General features: G+C 38.1%; 5 protein-coding genes across 6 annotated transcripts in view; 3 read left to right on the top strand and 2 right to left on the bottom strand.

Annotated features, from left to right (window-relative positions):
- Positions 1–246: 246 nt before the first annotated feature.
- Positions 247–1150, bottom strand: LOC136248836 (large ribosomal subunit protein eL27-like). Its single transcript, XM_066040651.1, has 4 exons — positions 994–1150; positions 574–830; positions 417–527; positions 247–360 (listed from the first exon to the last, which is right to left on the bottom strand). Exons 2-4 carry the CDS (start codon positions 822–824, stop codon positions 312–314), a joined length of 411 nt encoding a protein of 136 aa, XP_065896723.1. The 5' UTR covers positions 825–830; positions 994–1150; the 3' UTR covers positions 247–311.
- On the top strand, positions 915–10254 carry LOC136248835 (ras-related protein Rab-18-B-like). Of its 2 annotated transcripts, none has more exons than XM_066040649.1 (8): positions 915–1066; positions 1145–1267; positions 7559–7614; positions 7664–7725; positions 8691–8763; positions 9697–9815; positions 9869–9942; positions 10024–10254. In XM_066040649.1, the coding sequence occupies exons 2-8, from the start codon at positions 1209–1211 to the stop codon at positions 10187–10189; spliced, it is 609 nt and encodes a 202-aa protein (XP_065896721.1). In that variant the 5' UTR covers positions 915–1066; positions 1145–1208; the 3' UTR covers positions 10190–10254. The 2 variants fall into 2 exon arrangements, with proteins under 2 accessions (XP_065896721.1, XP_065896722.1); XM_066040650.1 differs by having other exon boundaries at positions 1015–1098.
- A 49-nt stretch (positions 10255–10303) lies between these two features.
- LOC136248832 (death-associated protein kinase related-like) lies at positions 10304–17332 on the top strand. The gene is made up of 7 exons (XM_066040646.1): positions 10304–10473; positions 10561–10773; positions 10903–11038; positions 11594–11717; positions 12761–12836; positions 14484–14636; positions 15192–17332. The coding sequence occupies exons 1-7, from the start codon at positions 10382–10384 to the stop codon at positions 17155–17157; spliced, it is 2760 nt and encodes a 919-aa protein (XP_065896718.1). The 5' UTR covers positions 10304–10381; the 3' UTR covers positions 17158–17332.
- LOC136248834 (dynactin subunit 2-like) lies at positions 17172–21725 on the bottom strand. Its single transcript, XM_066040648.1, has 13 exons — positions 21592–21725; positions 21314–21479; positions 21113–21261; positions 20479–20636; positions 19559–19622; positions 19441–19503; positions 18581–18646; positions 18478–18522; positions 17897–17974; positions 17715–17849; positions 17627–17666; positions 17487–17578; positions 17172–17440 (listed from the first exon to the last, which is right to left on the bottom strand). Exons 1-13 carry the CDS (start codon positions 21628–21630, stop codon positions 17351–17353), a joined length of 1185 nt encoding a protein of 394 aa, XP_065896720.1. The 5' UTR covers positions 21631–21725; the 3' UTR covers positions 17172–17350.
- Positions 21694–27678, top strand: part of LOC136248831 (kinesin heavy chain-like) — a 22877-nt gene continuing 16892 nt past the window's right edge. Inside the window, exons 1-10 of the mRNA XM_066040645.1 lie at positions 21694–22015; positions 22077–22164; positions 22396–22469; positions 23024–23128; positions 23920–23968; positions 24065–24120; positions 24180–24267; positions 25102–25331; positions 25385–25530; positions 25835–25983. Coding sequence (XP_065896717.1) covers positions 21896–22015; positions 22077–22164; positions 22396–22469; positions 23024–23128; positions 23920–23968; positions 24065–24120; positions 24180–24267; positions 25102–25331; positions 25385–25530; positions 25835–25983 — 1105 coding nt within the window. The 5' untranslated portion in view covers positions 21694–21895. The remainder of the gene's footprint in view (positions 22016–22076; positions 22165–22395; positions 22470–23023; positions 23129–23919; positions 23969–24064; positions 24121–24179; positions 24268–25101; positions 25332–25384; positions 25531–25834; positions 25984–27678) is intronic.

The following is a 27678-nucleotide window of genomic DNA, read 5'->3' as shown; positions in this document are numbered from 1 at the left end:
CAACTGCACACCCTCTCTATTGCTCAGTTGTTATACACCTTGGTGAATAAACTGTAGGTAGACTAAAACTGTGGAACAAGAGTTCAAACAAATTATGAATTCTTGATTAGGTAAACATAACTCAAGAACAGAATTCTGATTTGTACACACATCAAGACTATGTGACGTGTCTCACACATAACATGCTAGTAGTACTATATCTGCCAGACTAGGGACTAATAAAGAACCCAACCGGTTAGAAGGAAGTTGGAATTTTGACATCAAAATTCTTTTTAAGTAATGACACAAATAATACATTGATGTTGAGTAGTTTAAAATCTTAGCTTCTGGAAAAACCATCTATTCTTCCCAGTTTGATATCTGCAAAAATTACATAGTAAAATTGAAATTATCAAATACTAATCTTGGCATGGTACCTCTCCTCAAATTTCTGCTTAACTTCACCCCTTGCCTTCCTCCGATGGGATGCATCTTTGAAGGAATCTTTGTTCACTACATTTTTATCAATCGGCACATCCACTGAATACCTACACACAACACATGGATAGCATCACCACTCTAAACCATGCTCACCTAGTTGGCATCATGTGGTTGTAGTTAGTGACTTTGAAGAAGGTCTTTATTCTTGAACGTCTCTTCATTCGCTTCTTCCCCATTCCTTTAGTAACTTTGAGGGGATAGCGAGCTACTCCGGCCACTAATGCGTGTCCGTATGGTCTGTCATTCGACCCATCATCATAGTTCTTAACTATAACAGCCTTCTTTCCTGCATAACGTCCGGCCAACACCAGTACAACCCTCCCTGGCTTCATAAACTTGCCCATGTTGACCTACAACAAATTCCAGTTAATGCCACGCAATACGACAACAAACCATCCATACAATACAAATCCATCACTAAAACAAGAAGAAAGGAATGCTCGAAGCCTATAACACGTTAAACAAGACACTTCTCAAAGGATCTACAAGTACCGACCAGATAAAATAACTCACCTTCCTCCTCGTGTGTGACTTTCTGAGCAGAGGACGGGATCACGTGCGACACCAGTTGTTGAATGAAATACTGGTATGCAGTCTAATATTACTTGTGGCTAATGTGTTAGTGTAGGAATAGCTGAATAAGTGTGTTATGTTATTATCATAGGTTTTGGCACTTGACTGTACCCTTTTCTGGTTGTTCTAAATAGTGCACGTTTCAGGACGCACACATGGAGACGGTATCGTTGAAGATTCTTATCATAGGAGACAGCGGAACTGGCAAATCAAGGTCTGTATTTTGGTATTTGAAATTTATCGCCCAGTAATTGAGAACAAAAGGATCTCATCACACAGGCTCTTGCTGTAGGTAGATCCGCGGTCAAAGTCAATAGTTAAGGCCACAAAATATTTTTACAATGAATCAAGACAAGGCGAAGAGTTAAAAGCCCACTCTTTAATGACTATGCATATTTAAAGCCAGGGTTTTGAATTTATACACAACTCATGATATGTAACATATCTCCAACGACAGAATATGTTTCAAAGCCCCAGCAAACATGTTTTGACTAATGGTGCTGTTGGTAGAGCACAGGTACGCATAGGAGAATAGAGAATAAAACTGGCCAAAACTTTTGAGCCTATTCACACTGCGCCTGACTAGACATTGGGTGGCCTGCAGTTCAAATCAATGATAAAATGCTTTAAGTCACAGGTCCAGGTGAAATTTTATCCAGTTAAGACGTTCATTGCTGTCACAGATCGACCTACAGTTGATGCTTTTTTTGCAATGGACATAAACCATACAAGTGAGGTAAATATAATTCAAATTTTCTCCAACAAACATGCACATCACATAGTTCAGAGAGTATATTGTTACACAAGTTCTAATGGTTATTGCGCGACCACAAAAACAAGCGAAATCACATGTACAACAATTCGGCCAATCAAGTTGATTCAATTTGAACTTCAAACTATAATTATCCCACGTGACTTCCACTTGAAATTTTTTGGTGCACAAGAACTATTAAAACCTGTGTAACACTGAAGGTTTAGTGGTCAACATGATCAATGGACCTTCTCCACAATGATGTCAAAGCACTAAATGGTTGGCAATAGTGTGGACACTTGTACAGAGGGTATTGGGAGAGGTGGCAGTTCGCTATGTTAACGTTTACGCACTACAGCAAGGGGCAAGGTACATACTTAATACTTACAAGACAAATGCGTGTGGTTTTGCGTTGATACCAAAACTTAAGTCTAGTTTCTTTTGGTGGACTACTATTTCACATTGCCACATCACGCTAACCAGTCTCTTACCTTTATTATCCATTAGTTCCATGTCGTGAAATCTGCAAACATGTCTAAACATGTAGTATAATTTTGGAATCATTTTATCCTATTTGGGGTGTAGTCTACCTTAGTTATTGATGATAATAACATTATTATCAGTAACATGTATGATCCCTTTAACAGTGTGACGTGTAGGACATATTGTGGCAATGATTAAGTTACTAAAAATTAATCTCGATAAAACATGACTCCATTTATCACATACATATACCACTTTAGTGTGGGCGTTCAAAGGCACCGCGTGGGTTTGCATATTGCCCGGACAATATCATGGGAATCTGGTTTGTACACCATCCAGCTAAAGTTAACAGCTAGTACACTGATATCGACATTCAATCTGTTTGCAGAAAATATGTGATTCATACTTTTTTGAAACATCTGTCTCTTATGTTTATATCCCCCATACAAATATTATGAACTCTTGATCAAGAGTTCATAATATTTGTATGGGGGAGAGTATCTAACTGGAGTAATTTCAGCAAAGGCACTGCTGCAAGTAACACCTCAGGCTTCTCTTAGAAGAAAGGCTTGACCTTATCAACACCAATCATCACCTATCAACAGTTCTCTGTCATCAGTAGGATCAGGCTAGAGGTATACATATGATCAAAGGTGAACTTGTAGCAGTGTGTTTGTACAGGCCATACTGGCAGTTAGACACTCTCCCCCATACAAATATTATGAACTCTTGCTCATATCTGTTACCATTATTAGCTGTAAATCAATGAATATTTACCAGCCTTGTTACAGAAGTTGTGCACTCAAGTGTAATTGACTCGTTCTCCTAAGTCTAATCATAGACATTTGGGGGTCAAATGGATGGTGTGGCTATACTTTGGCCGAGGCTATACACTCATCAGTGTCAACATAAGCACCATTTAAAGCTATTGACACTGACAGGCAAAAATTTAGACAAAAAAAATGTAGAGAAAAAAAAGTGGATCCCCAACACTTGAACACTGCTAGTCCACTATACTAACCATTCAGCTACCAGTGCTAACTGCTGACTTCTGTTATGTACCCTGTAAATGTGAGTCAAAAAGGATGCCATATTAAGAAGACCAGTAAGTTTTTGGTGAGTTCAAGGTGAGTAAGGGTTGGCCCGGCTTCTTTGGGATGGTCGCTTCACCCTCTCCAAACCTCAGACAGCTAGTGTGGTTGATACTTGAATTGCTTGGTCAGTGTCAATAGCTGTCAATAGCCACTACGTTATACTTTTGCTAGTATAGATCATTGTGTCTTGTAAACGGAAGCATTTTTGTACTGTGTGAGGTTTGGTTTCCATGGACACCAATACAACTATTATATAGTAGTTAGTCTAAAATTAAGAAATCATGCGTTGATATTTTAAAGTCGATGTTATTGAGCATGTCAAATGTAGTGCTATTAGTTTCTATCATTTGCTTAGACCAATTACAGTAGTAATTGTCATTGGAATTCTGCAAGCAAGTCTTACCTATCAAAGGTATCTTATCCTTATTTGAAAACTAACTGTGTGTCTTACACACTATACAAGTATGCAGTCTACATTGCTTTTCTCTACCCAAACACATGACTCTACTCATAAATGCAGCTGCCAGATGGCAATTGTAAACTGTCTCCTTCAAATCACAGCTTCCAGCTAGAGCTACTGCAGATGGTATTACTGTTTAGTTATAATCTGTTTGTATGCTACAAACATCAAATTGCCACCATTTTTAAAGTCTTGTACAGGAATCTTGTGCATTTCATGACCATAAAATCTACGAGTACAGTACATGTATGGATTATTATGTACATTTTATGTAGATCATGGTCAAATTGTAATCCACTCGGTGTTGTTCATTTTGTTTAAACAAATTGTTCTTGACAGATCCTCTTATTGTACTCATTATGTACACACAGTTGTGTCATTGTATTGTAGCTATAAAATTGGAATTCAGTTTCAAGATGTTTTATTGTACGTTCCTAGCCATGAGAGAACATATTAGGATCGACCACATACATACTGTACAAATATTTTATGTACCCATGATATTGTTCAGAGCAAGTTCTGTACTAACACCTAAATACCTCAGGCTGCAGTAATGTCATGCTTCTTGTTACATGCCTAATTGTGAGAAATTCTCTGCAGAGACAACTCAACTCATTGCATGGTCAACAGCTACAGCAATCAAACCTGGAACTTTGCTCTGCATACCTAACCACACGTGCCTAACCACACGCACTGGGTGTACTTGCACACAAGTATACTTTATTGTGCTGCTACACCTGTACAACTGGTTTCTCTCTCACTACACGCTTGTACATGTGTTTACTCTTCTCACTGGTCAGCTCACTCATAGACCGCCATGAAACAGTTTAATATGTGTAAGAGTTCTGGGTGTCCTTTTCCCCTTATCTAGAGGATGCTTGCTTCTGGACTAGGTCTCTGTAATGTACATATATGGCGTATCCATTCTTATGCAGTCTAATCTAAATGTTGTAAGTAAGTTACTCATTGTTGTTTTGAGTACGTGCTAAGTCAATATACATAGTATCAATTTGATGATCACTGGACAGGCAGCAAATGTGTCGTTGTGTGATTGGATACTTGTGATCATTGTGGAGGTCATTGCGAGGTGGTCACTTTGAAAGCAAGTTATAATAACCGGAATCAGGAATGGAATGGAACGGAATGACTAAACCAGGTGAAGAAGAAACCAAAGCTGAACCCGACCCTAACCCTAACGCTAACCCAAGGTTTGCCTGTTAAGCATAATGATGTCTTTCACCGTCTGTATGAAGGTAAGTTTTTGGTGAGTTCGAGGCGAACTAGGGTTGGCCCGAGCGTCCCGGGAAAGCCAGGCCAACCCTAGCTCGCCTCAAACTCACCAAAAACTTATCCTCATACAACTAGTGTGCTTGATAGTGGAGTTATCGGAGTGACCGTTCTGTTCCATTCCTGATTCCGGTTCCGGCTATTATAACTTGCCCACTTTGAAGAATGTTCTTGGAATACAAGTGACATGCTTTTCAAATTTCCCTCCTTTTGCATGGATCAGAGGAAATGAATCCATTACTGTTTATTGAGGTGCTAATGTGATTTGCTTCACTTTGTTAAGTACAATTCGTTGTTATCTTCCTAGAACAAATTCCATCACATATTTTCTTAATGATTGTTGGTATACATGTCTAGAATTGTTGCAGTTAAGAATTGCAGCCAGAGTAGAGTGGTCATGTACTGAGTGTTGTGGGGATATTATGTAATGTAGTCTCAATTGTTACATCACTATTCTATTATTGGAGGGGCTCTTTGATGGTGCTCCAGAGCCTTACTAGGACTGTAATGATCAAATTGTTCAAATGCTCTGTAGTGGTAACAATAGACGATATGCATACCAAAAGCACTCTAATAAACACGTGGTTTTTTTTAACACTTCATGATGGTGAACGAATGTATAGTGGGAAGTGCGAATCGATTCATTACGTGGACAGTAGACCAGTTATCAGCGCTTTTTACAGAGCAGTGGCTTCTTCTACCTACGTAGGAGGTAGTACAACTGGCAAGCGAAAGCTGCCCATAGCATTAGTGGTGTGTTATAGCAGCATTTGCAACACATGGAATTTTCAGATTTTCAATAGTTGTTCACTGTCAACTTGTTTGGAAAGCGCCACACAACACTTTAATTAATCATTTTTCTTTCGAATAATATAGTGTGCATATCCTCTGCTAAGTATACACTGTACCCCTACATGTTGTAACATATTGTGTGACATGTGTTGCACTTCTTTCTCTAAGCAATGATGCACACACTGACTTACAAGAACCAAGGGGTATTACATACATCCAGTACCACAGATCTAGAGCCGAGACTTGAGTACAAGGTGCATGCATGACTATGAAAAAAAAACTTGTTTTATTACTCATGGAAGGAGATGCATGTACGTACTGACTGTTAACAGGTGATTAAGATATTTGAAACAAAGAAATGTGTAGATGTTCACTTGGCATGCATGTCCTGGTTGGTTAGAATTCGCATCTCAACGCTATAACAGTTTTTCACAACTTGGAAATATGCTCATTAAATTTTTTGGTACCCAAGTACTTGTTGAGCACAGCCTCACTATCAGTGGCCGTTAGGTTTAGGTAGAGGAACTCTTAAAATATGGAGACAATAGAAAAGACCTCGGACAAAGTTTGGTTCTAGCTCCATACTGTTACTACTATATATTTTATCTCTGACTTTTCTCTATTGCTCTAGAAATGTCATGGTCCACTGTATGTACAATAGCTTACTGCTTAAATCATTTTACGGCATTTAATTGATGTATCAGTTATAATTAATTTGATCAAGTGCAGCATACTTAACACTATCGTACCATATCAAGATTTAACCAATCAAAACTGACACACTTCATATTACATCACATACTGCCGTATACAGGGATCACATGACCACCACGTTTATCAGTGTAGTTGAAATGTTATGTCATCTCTTGTGACTTGTACTGTATTGTGATGTCATCACAGGATGTGTAGTAGTGTGTGTATATGGCTGATTGATGATGGCTCAGTTTCCCCAGCAATATCTGTTGTAATTGCTAAGCTATTGGGAAGTTTCTTTTGGAGGAGTAAATCAACATCAATTAGTATTATGATAGCATTTCCCATCATCTTCCCCCACTTGTGAATGGCCCTTATACAATAAAAATGTTATAGCGTAAATGACAAAACATTTGGCGATCAACACGTAAGCTTAGCAATCAACAGATCAAGACAAAAGAGTTTGCAATGTGCAATAAATTTTATGCAAATAAAGTTTAATGAGTTCATCCCACTTTAGCCTCACCAAACTTTCGGTCGTTTATGGTACATAAAACTGTTCAGCTTTTGTACCCAGCTTGGTTTATTTTCTCTGGTATAGCCTATATGTTACGTTGAGGGTTCATAACACTTTGAACTGTTGATCATGTATATCGATGAGGAGTTATGTCTGTGTCCTAACGACTTAAAGAGGTTGTCATTCATATGTACATACGTCTTTTGTTAAACAGGACATTGTGAAATTATTGCCGGTTTAATTTTCATAAAATATTTGAAGAGGATGATATACAGAGTCAGATCACTAATGGGTCACCTATTCTAGAGATTGTATGTATTTTGTGATTGAAGCTCTCAATAGTGTAAATACACACATTACCTCAATAACTGAAAATAACACATTTCATGCATGTACACATATTACAGTATGTATACTCTTTTTTTTAGTCTTCTGTTGAGATTTGTCAATGACACTTTTGATCCAGAACAGTCGGCTACAATAGGTAACTATACAGATGAACCCTATGTGATATTTAACCTGCTATCTTACAGGTGTTGATTTTAAAGTCAAGTCTATGGCAATAGCTGGAAAGAGACTAAAGCTGTCAATATGGGTAGGTACAGTAGATAGCTTAATTGTGAAGTTTTCCATGCTTGCTATTGTTAAATATTTATATGATATCAGACCCAATTGTGTAGTATCATATAATAGCATATTAGATTAGTTCCAATTTATTTACTGTTTTGTTGCTAATTTGAAGCATTTATTGGCACAACATATTAAAATGGACATGAAGCAATAACATGGGTGTCTGTGTGTTGTGCTGTAATCTTACCTTATAATAAGTTATCATCTGTAATTGTTCCACACCTGTTGATTAGTATTACAGCTTAGTAATAATATAATTTATCTGTTACTATCAGTATAAGGTGGTCTGGACTGTAAAGGGTCTTAAAAGGAAGTGATTTGATGTCTTAGGAGTATTTGATTTAATGTAACTTTGTACACCTTAGGTCATTCATGCACATGTGTAGTGCGTATACGTGCATACATGTAGTGTGTGTACGTGCATACATGTAGTGTACATTATGTACAGTATGTGTTGTGTTGTGCATAACAAATTTAGTGTTGTTCATTGTGGTTCATGTCAATGATATATATTTTAACATATGCAAGACAGTGTTTGATCTTTGGTACATAACATTCCTGTATGTTCGTGTATTACTATGTTCCAACTAATGGACATATGGTACAATGTAAACACAGTTTATGGCCAACTTATAGTGTACACACAAACTGTAACTGCCTTGCCATAGGCTATTAGTCACAGGTTTTCATATTTGATTTGTTTGCATTATCAAGAAATAATATCAGCGATTGTGGTACCATCCTGGCTTGGCTTGTGAAGCCATGTGTTGTAGTAGTATGAGAGAAATTTGTACTAAACCAAGATGCCATATTGGTACTGTTTAAGCTGATTTACCCAATTATTACTAGAATGTAAGCTTACAATTATTGTTATACATTCTATTCTGTTTATGTCATCACCTGTGTCTGTCTGTCTGTCTGTCATTTTAGGACACAGCTGGCCAAGAAAGATTTCGTACGCTGACACCAAGTTACTATCGTGGTGCACAGGGTGTCATACTTGGTTAGTTGATTCAACCACATTGTATGTAGGAGTCTTACTATTTGTCATTGATATATAAAACACATTGTATGTGTGTGTGTGGGAAGAGAAGCACACTTACATACATCATGCCCTTACCAGATCTGGCCCCCACTGCAGATTGTTGAAGGAATTATTGTAACCCCTTATGATATCATAATATTATGTCAGCCAACATGATAAGGATATTTGTACAGAGAATGTTATCATTGAGCCTTCAGTATTGTTCACCTTTTAAGGTACTCTCCAGGCAACCAGTGGCCTGTATTTCCACCAATTGAACGCTACTAGGTCATAGTACCATCTGGAACCTTCTAGCTATGTGTGTGTGTGCCAGAATTTGATACTATTTCAATGAACGTGTTGGAAATGTGATAGTACAAGGCCTCACTTCTAGTTAGGTTGTATTGTTGATATTATCAATGGCTGTAGCCTATATGGAATGGTATACAGAGTCGTGTATATACATTAACAGTGATTCTTTTCGTAATCTTGTTATTTAATGTGATATGGATCTGTCTGTTAGTCTGTCTGTTATAAAGATATAGAGCAGTCATCATGTCTTTTGTATTGTGTTAATAGACACAAACGATCCACCTATAGACACTGGTATAGGTTTCTGCTAGACTTTTTTTATTAGTGACCAATTAGTAGATGGATTAGCTACAGACATATTCCTTGGTCTCAGATATGCTCAGCAGTGATGTGGTGTATATTGAGATTGCTTGTTTGTGTTGCTGGCAATTGGAGCTGCATAGCTTACCATTTATGTAACATTGTTGATTGTCGTTGAATGTCTTCCACTGATCGGTATTATCATTCTTCAACTTGATGGCATCCCTTAGTGTGCTGATTTGTGCTATTGTAAACTCAAATGACTTAATTAATATGTTTGTGTTTTTTGTAATTGTGTAGTTTATGACGTTACCGAGAGAGATACGTTTAACAGCTTAGAAATGTGGTTAACAGAGTTAGACACTTATGCAACTAAGAAAGATCTAGTCAAAATGCTTGTTGGCAATAAAATTGACAAGGTGAGACTATATCAGATTAATGTAACACTTTCACTTTGTAATGTCCTCCTTAGAGTGGCCGAGATGTAGAACGTCAGGAAGGCATGCAATTTGCTAGGAGAAATTCCATGTTATTTATCGAATCAAGGTAATGTCTGGCATATAATTTGGCTACACCTATTGTAAGAATGTTCATCAAATATTAAATATAATCCTCGTTCCCATGTAGTGCAAAAACAAGAGACGGAGTACAAGAAGCATTCGAAGAACTTGTACACAAAATACTTCAAACTCCAGGACTGTATACTACAGACTCGGCCCAACCTAGTGAAGGCTTTGGACTATCAGATACTAATAATCAAACTACAGAGGGATGTTGGTGTAGTTTAACATAGCAGCAGCACACACACGCATAATAAAGAAAATGTACATTAAAATTATTTAAATTTCGTGAGTGGAAGTGGTTTGAACTCGCACGCCGTAGTTACCAGGGCAACGTTTACAAGCCGCATGTCTGGGTCAGTGAGGTAATTATCACGTAGCGAGTGGTCGACAGCAGTCGAAGTGTTTTTCAATACGCTGGTCGTATGATGCCTTTATCATCTTGTACTGAAGTGGAGAAACTCATCAAAACTGATCCATTTGAGGACTATTATGAGATAGGACCCGAGCTAGGCAGGTAAGGAAGACGATGTGGTAGATAGTAACGTAAACGTTAGACACCGCATTAGTGTTAAGTTGAATTTTTTGATATTCGTTTGTGTAGGGGAAAATTTGCTGTCGTTAAGAAATGTACTGACAAGAGAACTAGTTGCGTGTACGCTGCCAAGTTTCTAAGGAAACGAAGGCGGGCAGTGAGTTGCAGAGAAGAGATAATAATTGAGATTGATATAATGAGACAAGCGGTGTGTCATCCAGGAGTGATACAGCTACATGAAGTCTACGAGTCGCAGAGAGAGATTGTGATTGTTTTAGAAATGTGAGGAGAAAACTGTTTGGAATGTGCTAGAGTTTTCGTATTGGTTAGCCACAGTTACGTAGTATATAAACAGCTGCCCAGATTAACTGGCTGTGATAACACCTATCATCTTGTTTATTACCACAATAGAGCTAAGGGCGGTGAGCTATTCAGGCTGATAGCACAGGAGCCATTGAGTGAAGAACAGGCTAGAGAAGTTACCTTCCAAATACTGGATGCTGTTACTCATCTCCACGATCATGGAATTGTACATCTCGACTTAAAGGTTGGTAGACTGTATACAAACCTTTAGCTTCCTTTTTGAAACACATACGAATGCCCTTTTAAAAGACAATGTTTTGGTCAATGTTATTCTGAGAAATTGCCTACTTAAATCCATTCATTTGTCTGAATAGATTGTTTACATGATACTGAAAAAGTTAAGTCTTTTTATTAAGCAACATACATCCAGGAATTTTGATGTGCATGTTGTTAACATTATCATAGTTATTCATGCTCAACTAAGTGTCACTTTGTAACAGCTTACATAAGCTAGACAGTAGCCTCTACACCTGTTGATGACCACTTGCATGCTTCAGGTTTGTCAGACATACCATTGATAATTCTCACCTACTTGAAAGTTGGTGGTCACTAAACCATTACCACTAGAAGGCTATACTGAAACTGGTTACACAACGTCATAAATTGACCATGGCTTTGTTTATACGACTGATTAACCTTTCTCAGTTAAGTGATAATGTTATATAATAACTGAAATGTGCATATTTGTATAATGTATGCGTGCATATCAGTGTAATTAATGTGTGTTGTGGTTATTTAGCCGGAAAACATACTCCTGGCAGAATCCGAGGAATTAGTGATTAGAGTTGCTGATTTTGGGTTAGCCATGCAGATAAGACCAGGACAGCAATGTCGCAATCTTGTGGGAACTCCTGAATATGTTGGTGAGTAGTTCAAGTGTTTCATAGAGAAAAACCCAGGAAACCTTTGATGTGTGACTGATTTAAGCATTGTTGTTATGTTTGTTTACACTATGTTAACAACAGGAAGAATGTTACATGTGTTAACTATGATCTTAATAAAAACTGTTTTATCATATCTAATGTGGTTTCACTATAACCCATTTGTAAAATGTGTCTGTATAAAGTGATCACCACAGTGATATATGCTGACTATGGTGGGACACAAGACAACCTGTTCTGCTGTCATAGTTATAGCAAGCTGGCTTATTAGTACAGTACAGTATGGTGTTTACTTAATACATTTAACTTGTTCCCATGAATATGTTATAGTGAATATCATTAGCTGGCTGTTGAGTCTCTATAGTAACTGGACTGGTTGTAGCTGTATAATATGTTGAAAGTTTTAATAATTCATATCTAATTTGGTCCCCAGTTAATCTCATCTGAGGCGTAAGGCTCCCTATTGAGTCAGAGAAGTATTGACTCAACAATCCTTAATTTATATTGAGCTCATGTACACCAGTAGGCCTGTAACATATGGAGAAACATTAGATGTTGTAGAGTTGCTTTAAATTGTGTATTGGAGAATATAGTGCTGGGTCATGTGACTACTTGTGCTAGACAGACATCAATAATTGAGGTGTTGGAAAAGCATTAGCTTCGCTACATTGCCTAAAAAGCACTGGGATATTAGTGTGAAGAAAAGAATTAGTTAATATTGTCTTAAGCATCACTCTAGTTTGTATAGAGAGCTTTAAGTGAAGTCTTATCACAGTCTTTCATGGCCAATGGTTATTGGTGGTATGACATTCTAGCACAATCAAATCAGTATCAAACAATTTTCCCATTGTTATCCTCATGCATACCAGTGTCTCAAGTGTCCAGAACTATGTCTATCATTCCCTGCATTGCCTGTATATGTGTCCTTCTGCTTGTCATGCTGTCTGACCAAGTCATGTTAACTCCTTGTAAGGCGTCGGCTTGCAGATGTGTTGTTTATCATGCGTTTTGTTTTTCACATTCAGCTCCTGAGATTTTGAATTATGAACCTTTGTCATGTGCTTCCGACATGTGGAGTATTGGAGCTATGACCTATGCCTTGTAAGTGTTGTGTAACTACGTGTGTAAGATCGAGTGTACGTGTCCATGTCCTCTTGTACCGTGTACTTTTGATGTAGTGTAAAGTGTACCTGACAGTTTAGTTCAAGTTATCTGTGTAATAGTTAAGTAGTTGTAACAGTACAATAAGCTCTGACAAATAATACGATATCAGTAAAAAAATTATAACCTCCTGTTGAGTACAATAGATACTATACGTCCCATTAAAGGATACGGTGCAATGTTGGTTTCCATCCTTTCTTGCAAATGCTGTTATTTTTCTAATACCACAAAGCAATACCTATATATATATATAGTGTATAGTCAATGTGACACAGTGAAGTTTCATGCTGACATACTAATAGCTATCAATGGTTCTCACACCAAATAAGTTACCAGTTGTCATTCTATCACTGTAACAACTGTTGCTGCCATACAATGGAGCTACAAGCATGACCGTATATGTAGATGACTTGTTTGTAATTACATTCTCTGCAATTATCCTATGGTTGTTTTCCATCTGACTGCTCCCACAATATATGACCATTTGTTTAGCTGTGGCTTGAGCTGTGCTGTTAAGATGTTAACTCCCTTGACTAGAATGGACTGGATGAATTTGTTTCTTTTTATATTTAGTTAAACTTGATGTGTTAATATATTCGCACATTTACAACAGGATTCTTTCACATCAGTAGCTTAGGTATTAACATTAACGTATATAGTGCATAGCTGGCAAAATTGTGGGCACTAATAGATTTAAATTCTTTGTGGTTGTTTGTTTACTGTGTAGAGTGTAGTGATCCCTGATAAGATGATGGATAAATTATTTGTAATACACTTGGGGTATCAGTATCATGATGGTATGGTGAACCTTAACCTCATCTGTGTTTAGTCTAACTTGATGGCTTAGTGTGAATTGTTTATGTGTAGTTTGTGTGGTTAATACTTTCTGTGTATCTAACTAACATGCCACACACATACAACAAAACACCAGTGTGTGTGTGTGTACAAACACAAGGCATATGCACACACAAAAATAATGAATAATATGCTCGCACAATGCACACACGCATACACTACACCAAGCTCACTCTGCACAGAATTATCCTCAAAATGTTCAAAGGAAATCTTCAAACAGTTAGGTGATTACCATAACAGACAATGCTTGTATGGAACCTGTCAATTACCTAACATGATTACCTGATCCTATTCATAGTGATGTTTGCTAGTGTCTCTGTCTCCAGTCACCAATATTACCATACCTAGTCTATAGTAGTCATTTGTTGTTATATAAACCAACTACCTTGCTAGGGAATACTTCTACCAGCACCCAGCCTTATGTGTCAAACAGTGTTGTATAGAACATGTCCTCTATTATGGTAATGCCTCATCAGCAGTACTAGGTTGGCTAGTTATTATAAGTAACATGTAGGGGATAGGAGGACTGGTTGACATAAGAACATTACCTCATATCTAGTAAATGCTATCAGCTATGTGATTATGTGCTGACTGGAAAGGAAAAAATCAATTGAAAGAATAATTGCACTATATCCTGATAGGCACGTCATTAGACACTGTAGCCCTTTGAATGTCTCATTGAATATTGTGCAGTGTGTGAGTATACCACATGTACTATCCGTCATCTTACAGGTTGGCTGGGTACTCTCCTTTCCAAGGTGAAGAAGAGCTTGAGACGTTCTTAAATGTTTCCAAAGTATCGTACGATTTTGATGATGAGATTTTTGAAAAAGTTTCATCTGAGGCAAAAGATTTCATTGCCAGACTACTCAAGAAAGATGCAAAGTTAGTGATAGTAATTTGTTTAATCTTGTCACCACTGAACCCCATTAGTGTAGCTGGTAAACACTGAGGTGGGGTCATATCTATTGTAGGTGGAGAGAGTATTGATCAAATATTGTTAAACAGTTACCAGGAGCCTGTATTGTAGAGTTAGGGAATTAGATGAAGTTTAGTAAAACAATCACTGGTGCATTGAATATTCAATTTCAAAAATGTTAAATCAACAAACAACATAAATCACCCAGTACTCTTTACTACTCAAAGTCGAAAATGTGTTAATTATTAAATTGTAACATTTCTATAATACACTAAGTGGGCAGTGGGTGGTATGAAGAGACAAGTATGTGCTTGTGATGTTACAAGCCTGATATGTACTGGAGAGGCTTCTCTATGTTATGCATGCAATTGTGGGAAGCTCTGTGTTTCTCTTTGTACTTGACTGTAATGGGTTATTGGGCAATACTAGATCGTGTAGCGTATATTGGTGATGGCACAGTTCAGTGGTGTTATCAGTTACTGGCCCAGTGGTTACACTATGTATTTCTCTTCTTCCCACAGTAAAAGAATGACAGCTAGAAAAAGTCTGGAGCACTCGTGGCTGAGTAAAGCTAAAAGAGCGACCATGAGGGTGACAACAAAATCTAAAGGGAAGCAGAAAAGTGACAGCTGTTGTGAGTCACTATCTTCCAATGATTCACCGTATGACATCTCTCAAGATTCAACCTCATCATTAGATGTGTCCCCACTGAGTTCGGCATCAAGCTCTTTTTCACCAGCTGCTGGTAAACCGACTGATGATGAAACATCATCATTGACTCCTATTAAAACTTCACAACCCAACTTGACAAAAGTTACTGAAAAAGTTTCTTCCTTATATTTAGAGAGAAACACTGAGGATGTTGTTGAAATTGACACTTATAAAATCTCATCAACATCATCGTCGTTTGAAAGCTCCCAGAGAATCTCTGACAAAGGAAGCAGCAATGTGTCTGCACCTAAATCATCACCATACACTACTCCTACTGGATCTTTTGGCAGTACAAGATCTGTCAAGCAATTGCCACACTCAAAAACAACGTCACCTTCAACCAGCAGTGGCAGTAGCAGCAATGTCTCACAATCATCCAGTGATCCAGTCATAACATTGTCTGAAAGGACTAGTAGTAGTGGTAGCAATAGTAGCTGTGTTACCAAGTCTGTCAGTGAGTCCATCGTAATATCATCTCGTTCAAATACTATCACTCATGGTAGCCAGTCAGCTACAGAAGTTACTACTAACAAGAATGACTCTACTAGTCAAGTTGTGTTGAGGAGGAAGACAAGGGGAAAGGCATCAGCTGAAGAGAGCCCTAATAAGAATGGTGTAGTTATGAGGCGGAAAAAGGTCAATCCTGAGTCTCTTCCTAATTACTCTCGTGACAGCTACCGGAGAAACTCAATGAACTTCAGTGATAATACAAGTGATGCCGATGTTATGGACTTCCTCCGTAAAGGATCAGATCCCAATACCACAATGGATAGTGCATGGCCCCCTTCTCCCCACCCCATACCGACGTCACCAGCTACTGGGGGACAGACTGCCACACTGGGTGTCATTTCTGAGGACGGTGGTGTTAACAAATCACTACGTAGAAGGAACAAATCACCCAAGATCTCTCTTGATGCTCAAATAGCCTTATTGGATTCAATACAAAATGATAACACAAATCAAGACAGTACAGACTCTGCAGATACTAAATTCCAACCACTTCCTTCACCAAAAATACCACTAGAAGCCATTCAAGAGTTGAAGTCTGAGCTGAAAGTGGGGTTGGAGAAATCATTACAAAAACAACAAGAACAGCAGAGACCAAGTGAAGAACCAAAGAAGAACCCTGTTACAACCACTGTTAATCAATTACAAACTGGTAGCAGTGGTAGCAGTAACAACAATCGATCAAAACGTTCCTCATCACCAAAGATCTCAATGGAGGCACAACTACAGATTCTAGACTTAGACATCGATGATGATGTCAAACCAGAGAAACACAGCAGTTTGAGAAGAAAGCTATCACAGTCAACAGAACCACAGAACAAGAATCCTGAGAGAACAACAGAATGGAAGACATTACCTAGAAGACGTTCAAATGCTAAACCATCTTACATTGTTCAGTCTAAACCAGTTAACAATGACACTCGAAAATGTTCGTACACACCAACTGGACCATTTCAGTTTCTACCTAGCCCAAACAGTTCCCGTCTAATAGACAGGAGACCCAGTTTGCCTGTCAATTCATCTGGGGGCAAGCAACTTGGTTCATCAAGTAGCACCTCTCAGCTACCATCAAGACAATGGAAGAATGCGTCACCACAGCACAACTTGGACCGTCCTGCCACACCTCTGTCTTATTTGAACCGCTCAAATCCTTCAAGTCGTTCAAACAGCCCGCTACATGGAGCACGTTCACCTGTTACATTCAGAACAACCACCTTGTCTCCAAGCAAGATCTCGCATTGGAAGAGTTGCGAGGAACTCGACAAGTGAACCATTGTCATCTGTCACTGCACAATGAAATTTTATTTAAAATATATTATGCAATATTTTATTTGACTTGAATGTTTTAACAGTTTTGTCATGTGCAATGTTGTGTGAAATGTGTCATGGCTGTACAAATAATGAGACAACAACAACAACACAACACAAACTTGATTCTCTAATATATTAACGAACAAATAATTTATTTCTTCATTAGGGCAGTCACTCTTGCTTCCAGATTATTACAGTTGGTTTCAATGGCTGCCACATTGTTAGCAAAGGTGGTCTTGAGCTGCACAGGATAGTAAAAGGAAGCCATTTAAATGGCACTGACGTACCTGCAGTAGGAGGTTCCTGTTGGCTGTTAATTCAGAAGTCATTTTAGTTTGTTCATCACCTAACTGTGTCACTGTGTTTGAGAAATCTGCAGCTGTTCCAAGGAATTATATCACAACATTTAACTAGCAAAACTACACACCTTGTTGATGGAGATCTTTCAGAGTGTGCAAACGGTCTATCTATATAAGTGATTTGGTGACTGTTCTATTAGATTGTTTTGCACTTACCAAGTCTGGTAGGAGTGAGGCTATACTATCCCACTTCTGCATGGTGTCGTACACCTCCGAAACTCTTGACTGACTGTCAGAACCTTGTAGTTGTGATTGTTCCTTCTTCACCTGCCGTATGCTGTTCAGTAGGCCCTACATGACGGGTTAGTAATGACCTTCATAATGTCACTATAACGTACCTGTAGTCTCATATCAGCAGCTGCTACATGTGTTTGGTCCAGTAGTGCAACTTTGGCATGTAAACTAGCCAGTCCAGCCTATTGTGTACAAATAAAACACATAGTTATACCATTGAAAAAGTGTGCAATCAGGATAAATTATTTTAAAAATTCAAACAAAAGTAGATGCCTGGGAAACTAAACAAATGCCCCAAAAGTCCAAAGGAAAGACTTCCAGAGGCTGGCTTCAAATTAGTGCTGAAATGAATAGCAATTTTTTACAATTTGAATAGTTGCAAACATATCAACTGATTATTCAATTATTCTTTAAGCAAGAACATCTTTTTTGGGCAGTAAGGTTATAAATATAAAGCCAAGGTGAATTATAATTCTTCAGTATGAATATGCCACTTTGTTCACAACTTCTAGATTGGCTTTACCCACACACAGCTTACGAATAGTGCGTTAACTAATCAAGTAGTGTCATGCCGACTGAATAGTCAAATATCCGAATAATCATTTCAGTACTACTTCAAATGGAAAATATGCTGCTACACCGAATGATCACACTGTCCCATTCAAATTATTTGCTCTATACTTACTGCAATACATTTCTTCTCTCCATCTAGTCCACCAGATACCACACTCTGCAGGAGAACAAGTTCCACATAAAGGGGTGGGGCTCTGTAGACATGCTACACCCACCGGTTCAGGGTTCTCCATTCCCACCACAGCCTCCAGTTGTGCTAGACGTTCCTCTAGTTGACTGAGCTGAAATATAAGACCACCTTTACTACAGTATATAGTACTGTAGGGCTGGGAGATAATTAGATAAAAAAGATTATTTAGATCATCTCTCATAAATAAGCTTATTGAGATAGTAGAATCTATTGTAAGTCAACCACATCTTGTAGGAAGGAGTCAAACCATTTGGGAAAGTTTCTGAGCACTATGTGACTTCATGTCAACAAATAATTATTATGTAAAACTGCATTTACAAACAGTCCAATGATGTCACATTATCATCAAGATAATAAATCAATAATTGTCACTTATCAAGATACAGGTTTACTATTATCACACAGCCCTAATACTGGAGAATGTGCCGTGATCAGTGTTCAGTAGAATGCTATTCATACTCAAACCGTATCGATATATAGCGTATTGTGATATATCGACATATCGTGGTTTGTTAACATGGCTGACAATCGAACTATTGTACATTATGGTTAAACTGGGTAGTATGTAATGCGTCGCAAAGAAAAATTAGCTCACTTATTTCTCTTAAAAAAACAAAAAACAACTTTAAAAACAACATAGACCATTGCTTAGACTCCACTTTGTATCATGCAATAATATCGCTGTATTGTGATACACCAGAGGCAATATATTGATACGTCTACACACTGTTGCATCTCTAATAGATATACATCAGGTACTTCCTCCAGACAAGGACTATGAATACTGCAAGTACTCAACAGGAAGTATATCCTGTGTATAGAAAGAGAAACCAACCAGCACCCATACAACACCACAATATAGGATGTTATACAACATTTGAGTACCTTAGACAGTTGGGCAAACTTGGCTGTTTCTGGTTTATGGTACAACTCATAGATGGCCACGTCCTGGGACACACAAACATGTTATGATTTCATTGTAATGAGAGAGAGGCTAACTCACTGATGAGGGGCCACTATCAGCTGCTCCACTAGTCGATGATGTCTCTAGCTTGGAGGCTAAATCTCTGTAAGAATAGCATACAATAAAGTTCTTCTATCAAATGACCAACTAGGTACAACATAATGTACTGACTTTCTCTTATGGGAACAACAGGGACATTCACCTTGGTGTGTCATATTAAATTACAAGATTACAAACTGTGGTGTTGATAAGGTGCCTCAATGCCTACACAATCAGGTGCTAAAATCATAACTTAATTCTAACAAATGGTAGGACATGAACATTCCTCAAAGTGCAACCTCATAATCATCGTTAAATTGGTGTCACAAAATCCATTGATGTCCAACAATAGATGCTGCTTTACGTAATAAATCATAACCCACTTGGCAAAGAAACATAGCTGAGTGCATTTGTAAAGTACATGAAAGTGGTCTGTGGGGTTAGTCACATGATGCTGCAAGTAAATACATAGCAGTACAGTCTATTTGAGGTTGGTTGTCCAAATGCTAAAATATCACGTGAATAGAAATAACCAATGAAATTTCACACCAGGCAGACGGCACTAGTTTAAACTTAATGATACTGATCTCACTGGCTACTTTCAAGCACGTGACCTTTAATGCTTTGTTATCCTAGTCAACCAACCGAAAATAGACTCTACTACAAGAAGTATGAGAGTATACGCACTACAAGGTACCAATGGTCCAAATAGATGATGCCTTAATGATAAGATGCTTGTGTTATGTACAGTCAATATGTTTTCAAACAATTTATTCTGTGATATCATACAAGTTTCCAATCCAGTGTATGTAGCTAGTCTATTACACATGTATACTAGGCCTCCTACAAGCAATAGCTAACTGATACATAAACTTAATAGAGTTACGAGATGATTTGAAGCTAATACATTGTACACTCACTTGGTCAACAGATTACCATAGGCTGGACTGATCTCATCTCTGATCATCTTATTGGGGTCCACCGTGCTCAGTTGCTGCTGCAACACCTTCAGCTCTTCCACGGACACAGCATTTTCTGTCCTATCAGAAGCTTCATCACTTGTCTGCTGACCACCACCCTAAACACAACACATACAATGTGGTGACCTCCAGAATATTGTTAACTACACAAGTAATGTAGTTTGAAATACTAGTCACATATAATTGAAAAGCTAGAGTGGTAATTTATAATGCACAAGTAATTGTAAACTTAGTGTAGCAATTTGTAATTCTATGCAAATATAGAAATATAACTGGAAATATCTAGTGCAGTAATTCGAAACACATCTTGAAATACAGTCAAACTAATCCAGCCTGGTTGTCTACATAAAGCTACAGAGTTAACAGTTTCACGCCTATCATATTACATCATATTACCCGACCAATAGGAGTCCCAAAGCATACACAGGAATTAGTGACATAATGACAAGTTGTTTGGGTTTGTACCTCACAGGAAACACTTCTATACATGTAGCAGTCATACATGGTCTAACAATGACAAGTCTCAAGTCATTGTTTAAATAAGGAAATGTCATATCTCATGATTGTTGCTTACTGTTTTAAGGTGCTCCATGTCAGTCAAAAGGTCAGCTATTTCTTGTTCAAGTCTTTTGTAGCGTTCAAACATAGTTTCATGTTTGTCACTATCCTTGGGGATGAAATCAGGCAATGACCCAAATCCTTGCCTCACTTCATCAGAAAAGTCTGTAAATACAAATAATTACTGCATAAATACAACAAAGAATTATTGAAATACCAGTGTTTTGACTGTCGACTGCTTTTCCCTTAAACGCATCATAAGATTTACCCACACCACACTCTAGTTTGCTGACAGAGTCACTCTGGGAGTCATCCTCGTATTTCTTAGTCTCCGTAGTTGTGGAGGTATCCGGTGTTTCGTACACATCAGGTTGATTGTGTGTCTGTATACATGTGATTGTGGGTTTTCAAGTCAACAACAAAAATCACTCAAAATCAACAAACAAAAAACAAGGAAAGAGCATCTTAAAAACTTTATGGTTTAGTACAACTCACTATTCCGGGTAGATCGATGCGTTTTTCTGAAGTAGACATCACACAAAGCCGATCACTTAGCGCCCAAATAAATTATTTAATTAACTCACTTGTGGGCGCATATTAAATATCAAGGCGTTTATTAGAAGAGATTAAAGATTTACCTCTCTCGACAGAATAGCTATTACGATGGGAATTTTGTCATATGGGATCTAGCCAGATTATTCCATTCTATATATACTGTTTTATATAGCGAATTGTAGACTTAGTTTTAGTGGATTAATACAGAATTTCAGTCACATCTGTCAGCTGTGGATATAAGACAATGTCTTCGGATTGTAGCGTGAAGGTCGTGTGTCGTATTCGACCACTAAACAATAAGGAATTGTCAGCGGGTGATAAGGCTGTGGTCTCCGCTCCTACGGATAGTCAGATTCTACAGGGGGTAAGGCGGTTGTGTGTACATGAACACGTACCACGCGTGTGTGTTGGTCCTTCCTTCACAGGGAAAGACATTTCAGTTTGACAAGGCCCTTGGCCCCAAGACTACTCAACAGCAGATGTATGAGGGCGTTGCCAAGTCCATTGTGAAAGGTAATATTAAAATAGTATTGCCTGATGTCATGAAATCAGCATTTTATCAGGTTTTCATGGCACCTCCAGTGTGTAGTTTTGATATTTTCAATTGTTGTATTTGACTACATGTATTGCATTTCTGAGGCTAGTTTAGAATTGCATGAAATATCTGCCACATAATCAATTTACCAATGTGTGTGTGTGTGTGTGTGTGTGTGTGTGTTGCTAATACAACACTGCACATTACAGATGTTCTGGCTGGATACAATGGTACAATATTTGCCTATGGTCAAACCAGTAGTGGAAAAACACATACAATGGAGGTAAGCTACACATTAGCTACAAAACTATTTCAATATTTTTATTATAATAATGGTAAAGGCTAGCCATTCATTTGTACCTAGTGTGTGACAAGGCAGCCAAAAATGTTGTGGACCTGTTGTTTTATATTCTGTAGTACTTACACTAACATCTCTTTGTTCATTGTTTGTTCATTGTTGGGAATTACAAGTCATTTATTGGTGTGTTCCTGTATATGGGCTGAGGGTGGAAGCCACAAAACCACATCTGGTTTCTGAGGAAGCTGTTTCCATGGTTACAGTACCAGGCACTTCTTAGCTTGAAACTTTAGCATTGTAATATTTAGTGAAATTGATCAAATTCACATTTAATATTTTAAAGTTTTATAACATTTGGGATACTGAGTTGTTTGGGCTGTTTATGGCTGGTGTGCAGACATTTCATCCTCACTTTGTTTTTGTTACATACCCTTTGTTGGGACACTTGTTCTTTCTGTTTGTATTTCACTATAGTTATTTGATTTGTTATGAACATTTTTGGAAGGGAATCTTGTCATGGTATTGTGTTGTTGATATAGGGAGTACTGGATAATCCTGATATGCAAGGAATTATCCCTCGTATTGTCAGTGATATCTTTGAACACATCTACACCTTGGATAGCTGTTTAGAGATTCATATAAAGGTATGCTGTGTTGTGTACGTGCGTGCGTGTGTGGAGTACGTGTGCGTGCATCTATGTATACATGTGTATGCATGATGTACCTGTGTACAAGTATGTAGTGTAGTTTTGTGTGCATATACTTGTGTGCATACTTGTGTGTCACAATTGTGTGCACATATCAACTCATCCATTCCATATCTGAAGGGAAAGTTGATACATTGCTAATTGTTAAGGATTTTAGTTCCATGAAATATTATTTGAATAGTAGGGTAGTATGAGTGGGATGATGATGCTATGTTATTGGGTGAATAGTAACTCTGTCATATCTTCTCACAGTGTATGGTATCAGCCCATTCATATCCTTCTAAATGAATGCATTAACACCATAAATTGTTGGATGTGAAGTGTGTAGTGTGCGTACGTGTGTGTGTGAGTGCGTGCGTGTGTGAGAGTGCGTGTGAGTGAGAGTGAGTGAGTGAGAATTTGTGTGTGTGTAGCGTATTTGTAGTAGGGCTGGAACAAAGACCAAATTTTATCCTGCAAAGCTTCTTGCAAGAAAGCCACCAAACCTTCGAACCTTTGTTGATTATGTCATATTAGTAATTAATGATCATAAACTGATGGTGTACACCCACACTTTGTTGCAGCTATTGTACATGCTTTATAGTACAACTGCTTAGACTACAAATACACCACATGCTTGTGTGTGTGTATGTGTACATATTGTCTATCTGTGTACAGTGTGTAGTGTAGTTTATCCAATGGTGTGGTTGGTGCTAACATAATGGTTACAATTACTTGTTGGTCAACAGGTGTCCTTCTTTGAGATCTACATGGAAAAGATCAGAGATTTGCTAGATGGTTAGCATATTTGTCATAGTTCACTAATAGTGTCAGGAATGTGTTAGCACATCATCACTTGTAAGGTTTGATAAATTTCCTTCTGTTTTCTTGTAGCTACCAAAGTTAATCTTCCTGTACATGAAGACAAGAATAAAGTACCTTATGTGAAGGTATGTTACAACGTGTGTCTTGTTTAATTGTCATCGTATAGTCCACCTCCCATCCCTAGGGTGTGACAGAGCGCTTTGTAGCTACACCAGAAGAAGTTCTACAAACACTTGATGAAGGGAAAAAGAACAGGCACACTTCTGTAACAAGTGGGTGTTTGTTGCTAAGGGGGGTGTTTGTTGCTATGGCAATGTTGTGCTCCTTGTTGTGGTTTTCCACTTGTTTTCACATGTAACACTTCAACTAAAAGTGTTCTGGTGATTCTGTTGTACCTGTTGAATGCCTTAAGTGAAGCACCTCATAGTAGGGCCCGATTGTCAGCTGTGTGTTGCTGTTCAACTTGTTTGGTATCTTATTAGCACCTTTATCATGTCTGGAACTTGTCATTGTGGGCCTCAAGCAAGAGGATATAATACCAGGAATTGATAATATTTGTAATGGGGCCCCATACAAAATTATAAACTCTTGATAATGGTAGTAACCAAGAGTGTCATACCCTGTGATTAATGGTTGCATAGAGTAACTCGGATATTTTGTTTCATTAATAATTGCTGTATTTAGTCCAATTCAGCCAGTAAACCAAGTGAAAATACAATAGCGTTAAAGCACAATGGCTAATGTTAGAGTTGTGGTACTGCCAAACAGATCCCGAGGGCATGGCAACATGCCCATTTGTGTCACTGCTTTCAAGAGTGAGCTGGAGTTATCTTGGCTCCCTACTACACTTTCCTTAACTTGACACGAAAAACTGGTGAACAAAGACCTGTTGCCACATATACTCATTTAAATTACCATTTCGTGTAAGCGAACAATTAGTGCTACTCTATGCAATCATTAATCACAGGGTAATACGCTGCTCTTGGTTCCCTAGCCTCAAATTATAAACTGTTATAATTATAGCCACTGTGGTTTAAATACTGGCTTAAGATTTTCTGCAACAACTACAGTGGAAGGTTTATGACTAACATTGCTTTGTTCTTTAGACATGAATGCTCACAGTTCTCGGAGTCATGCAGTGTTCCTAATCAGCATAGTTCAGGAGAACAGTGAAACACACAAAAAGATTCATGGTAAACTATACCTTGTTGATCTGGCTGGCTCAGAACGTGTAGAGAAGACAAATGCTAAGGGATTAACATTAGATGAAGCTAAAGCAATCAATGTATCACTTCTAGCACTGGGTAACGTCATCAATGCGTTATCGTCTGGTCAAGTATGTTATAATGTCATGTTGGATTTTAACCTTCAGCTAATGTTTTTTTCTAGAAATTTATTCCCTATCGTGATAGCAAGCTGACTAGAGTGTTACAGGAGAGTTTAGGAGGCAATGCTCGTACTACTCTTATTATCTGTTGTTCCCCTGCTTCATACAATGAGCCAGAGACCAGGAACACTTTGATGTTTGGAGAGAGGTGAAGTCATGTTTAGATATGAACATGCAAGGCTTTCTAAAATTACCTCACTAATAAGGACACCTTTATAATCAGGACACTTGTCCATGGTCCCAATTGTGTTTGTGTATACACATTTAGACCCCCCTGAAATCAAGATCCCTTGGAGACAAAACACTCTTTAGCATTGGTTCAGATATCTGTGGGGAGGAGCCTAGGGGCCCAGATTTAGAGTTGGATTTTTTGTGGTTTAAATCCTCAGTGAACTTTATGTCCATCATTTAGCAGTCATACACTAAGTAATGTCAGTATTGTCATTGTGTAGAGCTAAGGCTATAAAGAACAAGGTGACTGTGAATGAAGAGCTGACGGCAGAGGAGTGGAGAAAACGATATGAGAAGGAAAAAGAATTGAGCAAGAAATTGAAAGTACTTCTTGTGAAATATGAATCTGAACTGACCAGATGGCGAGCTGGTAGGAGAAACAATATTGTTTAGTATATAATATGCGTGCATAAGTGCATACTCGTGTGTATGTGTGTGTTGTGTTGTGTACAGTGTAGTATGAGTGGATCTGTGAGTGTGTGTGCATGCGTGTGTGTTATGTATGTAGGTAGGTAGATACGTACGTACATTCGAATGTCCAACTGTCCTTGTCTTGTTTAGTGGTATTGTTCTGTGACCTCTCTCCGTGAGACCTGGACAGTCCTCCTGCAGGTTACTAGCCCTGCCCCAGGAGGATTAACCTGCACAAGGCTTAGGAGTGGTGTACAGGCATCCCACTGGGCGGCAATAGCTGTGTTTCGCATGGTTGACATAGGCTTTGCTTGCTTTATGTATGTGGTACTTTGTACTGTACCTCAAATGTATACATATAATATAAGGTATGTGTGACCCACATTTCTGTAATGTCATGATTGGATAGTATAATGATTAAAATATGTTTACCAATTAATTGCTGAACCATACAAATGTAAATTTCAAGACAGGGTGGTACTGAAATTCTTGTAGTAACCTTTCTGATGACATGGTTACTCTGGGCTCTGTTACTTTGTACTGTTAGGAAATCATTTTTATGATGGTGTAGACACCAAGAGAAATTGTACACCTTTAAGTTTGGTGTTCAGTCAAGTTGATATTGTGTGTGTCCTGTAGTTTATACTTGATATCTTTTCCTTTTGTGTACAAATTAGTTTGTTTTACATGATCTAAGTGTTGTGATGAAGCTGCTGGTAAACTATCAGTGTTTTAATAGTCTTCAGTTTGTCCCTGGTTTGTGAAACACAAGCTTTTCTTTGTTTACACTTCTTGCGATTTGCGAAGAGTGTTTTGTGTATCTGTGTGCTGCAATTGGTGGCTCTTAAGCTACTAAAGTATTTGTGCCTCTAACCCTCACAATAAAAAATGTAACATGTACAACCACCATCTAATCCCGGTTAAATCTCCTTTTAAAATGCATGCATATACATTTCAAGAAGTGCTGAAACTCTAATCCTGTATCAGCAGTTTAATCCTCCCAGTATGCCTTGCTGTGTCTGTGGGAGTGCCTGCCCATCTTTCAGCTTACTCCAGCACTGCTGATAGGTTGGCTTACAGAGCAACATTCCCAGCAATCAACACCTCTCTTGTCTAATGGATAGTTAAGTTAGCTCACTGGTTGTTAATATAATATTCTCTAGTGTGTGAAAATGGAACCACTTGTAGTACAAACAAACAAGTGTATGGCCACCATATTGGGTGTATACCTGTAGCTTGTATCATTACTGTAGTCTTCAATTGTTATATTATGGTGGGGCTGCCTTACCATATACGGTGTTATTATGTAACCCATGGTGATATATCCTGGGTCATGTGATGACCTTATTAGGTCATGATATACCATTATTTCCTAACACTACTCAATGGTTGATGATGTTGTTTGGTTTTCATCAGTTAAACAGTAACTGTATCATGTATAAGGCTGTAGTCTAGTCTTATTGACACTTTACACATAGCCAGTAGAGTGACTGTGCTTGTTGATTTGTTGAGCCTTTGTAGAACCTAAAATTGAATATTGATATCCATCAGGCCATGTATTTAAGACACAGCAAATCAAGAAACTATGAGACTTATCGGCTAACAAAATATCTCTCACTAAATCTGTAGATAAATTTTAAATCAGTATCAGTGG

The sequence above is a fragment of the Dysidea avara genome, chromosome 3 (assembly GCF_963678975.1).
Source record: "Dysidea avara chromosome 3, odDysAvar1.4, whole genome shotgun sequence".
In the NCBI taxonomy this organism is placed as follows: Eukaryota; Metazoa; Porifera; class Demospongiae; order Dictyoceratida; family Dysideidae; genus Dysidea; species Dysidea avara.
The sequence above is the reverse complement of the archived record's forward strand: the minus strand, read 5'-3'. Positions and strand labels throughout refer to the sequence as shown.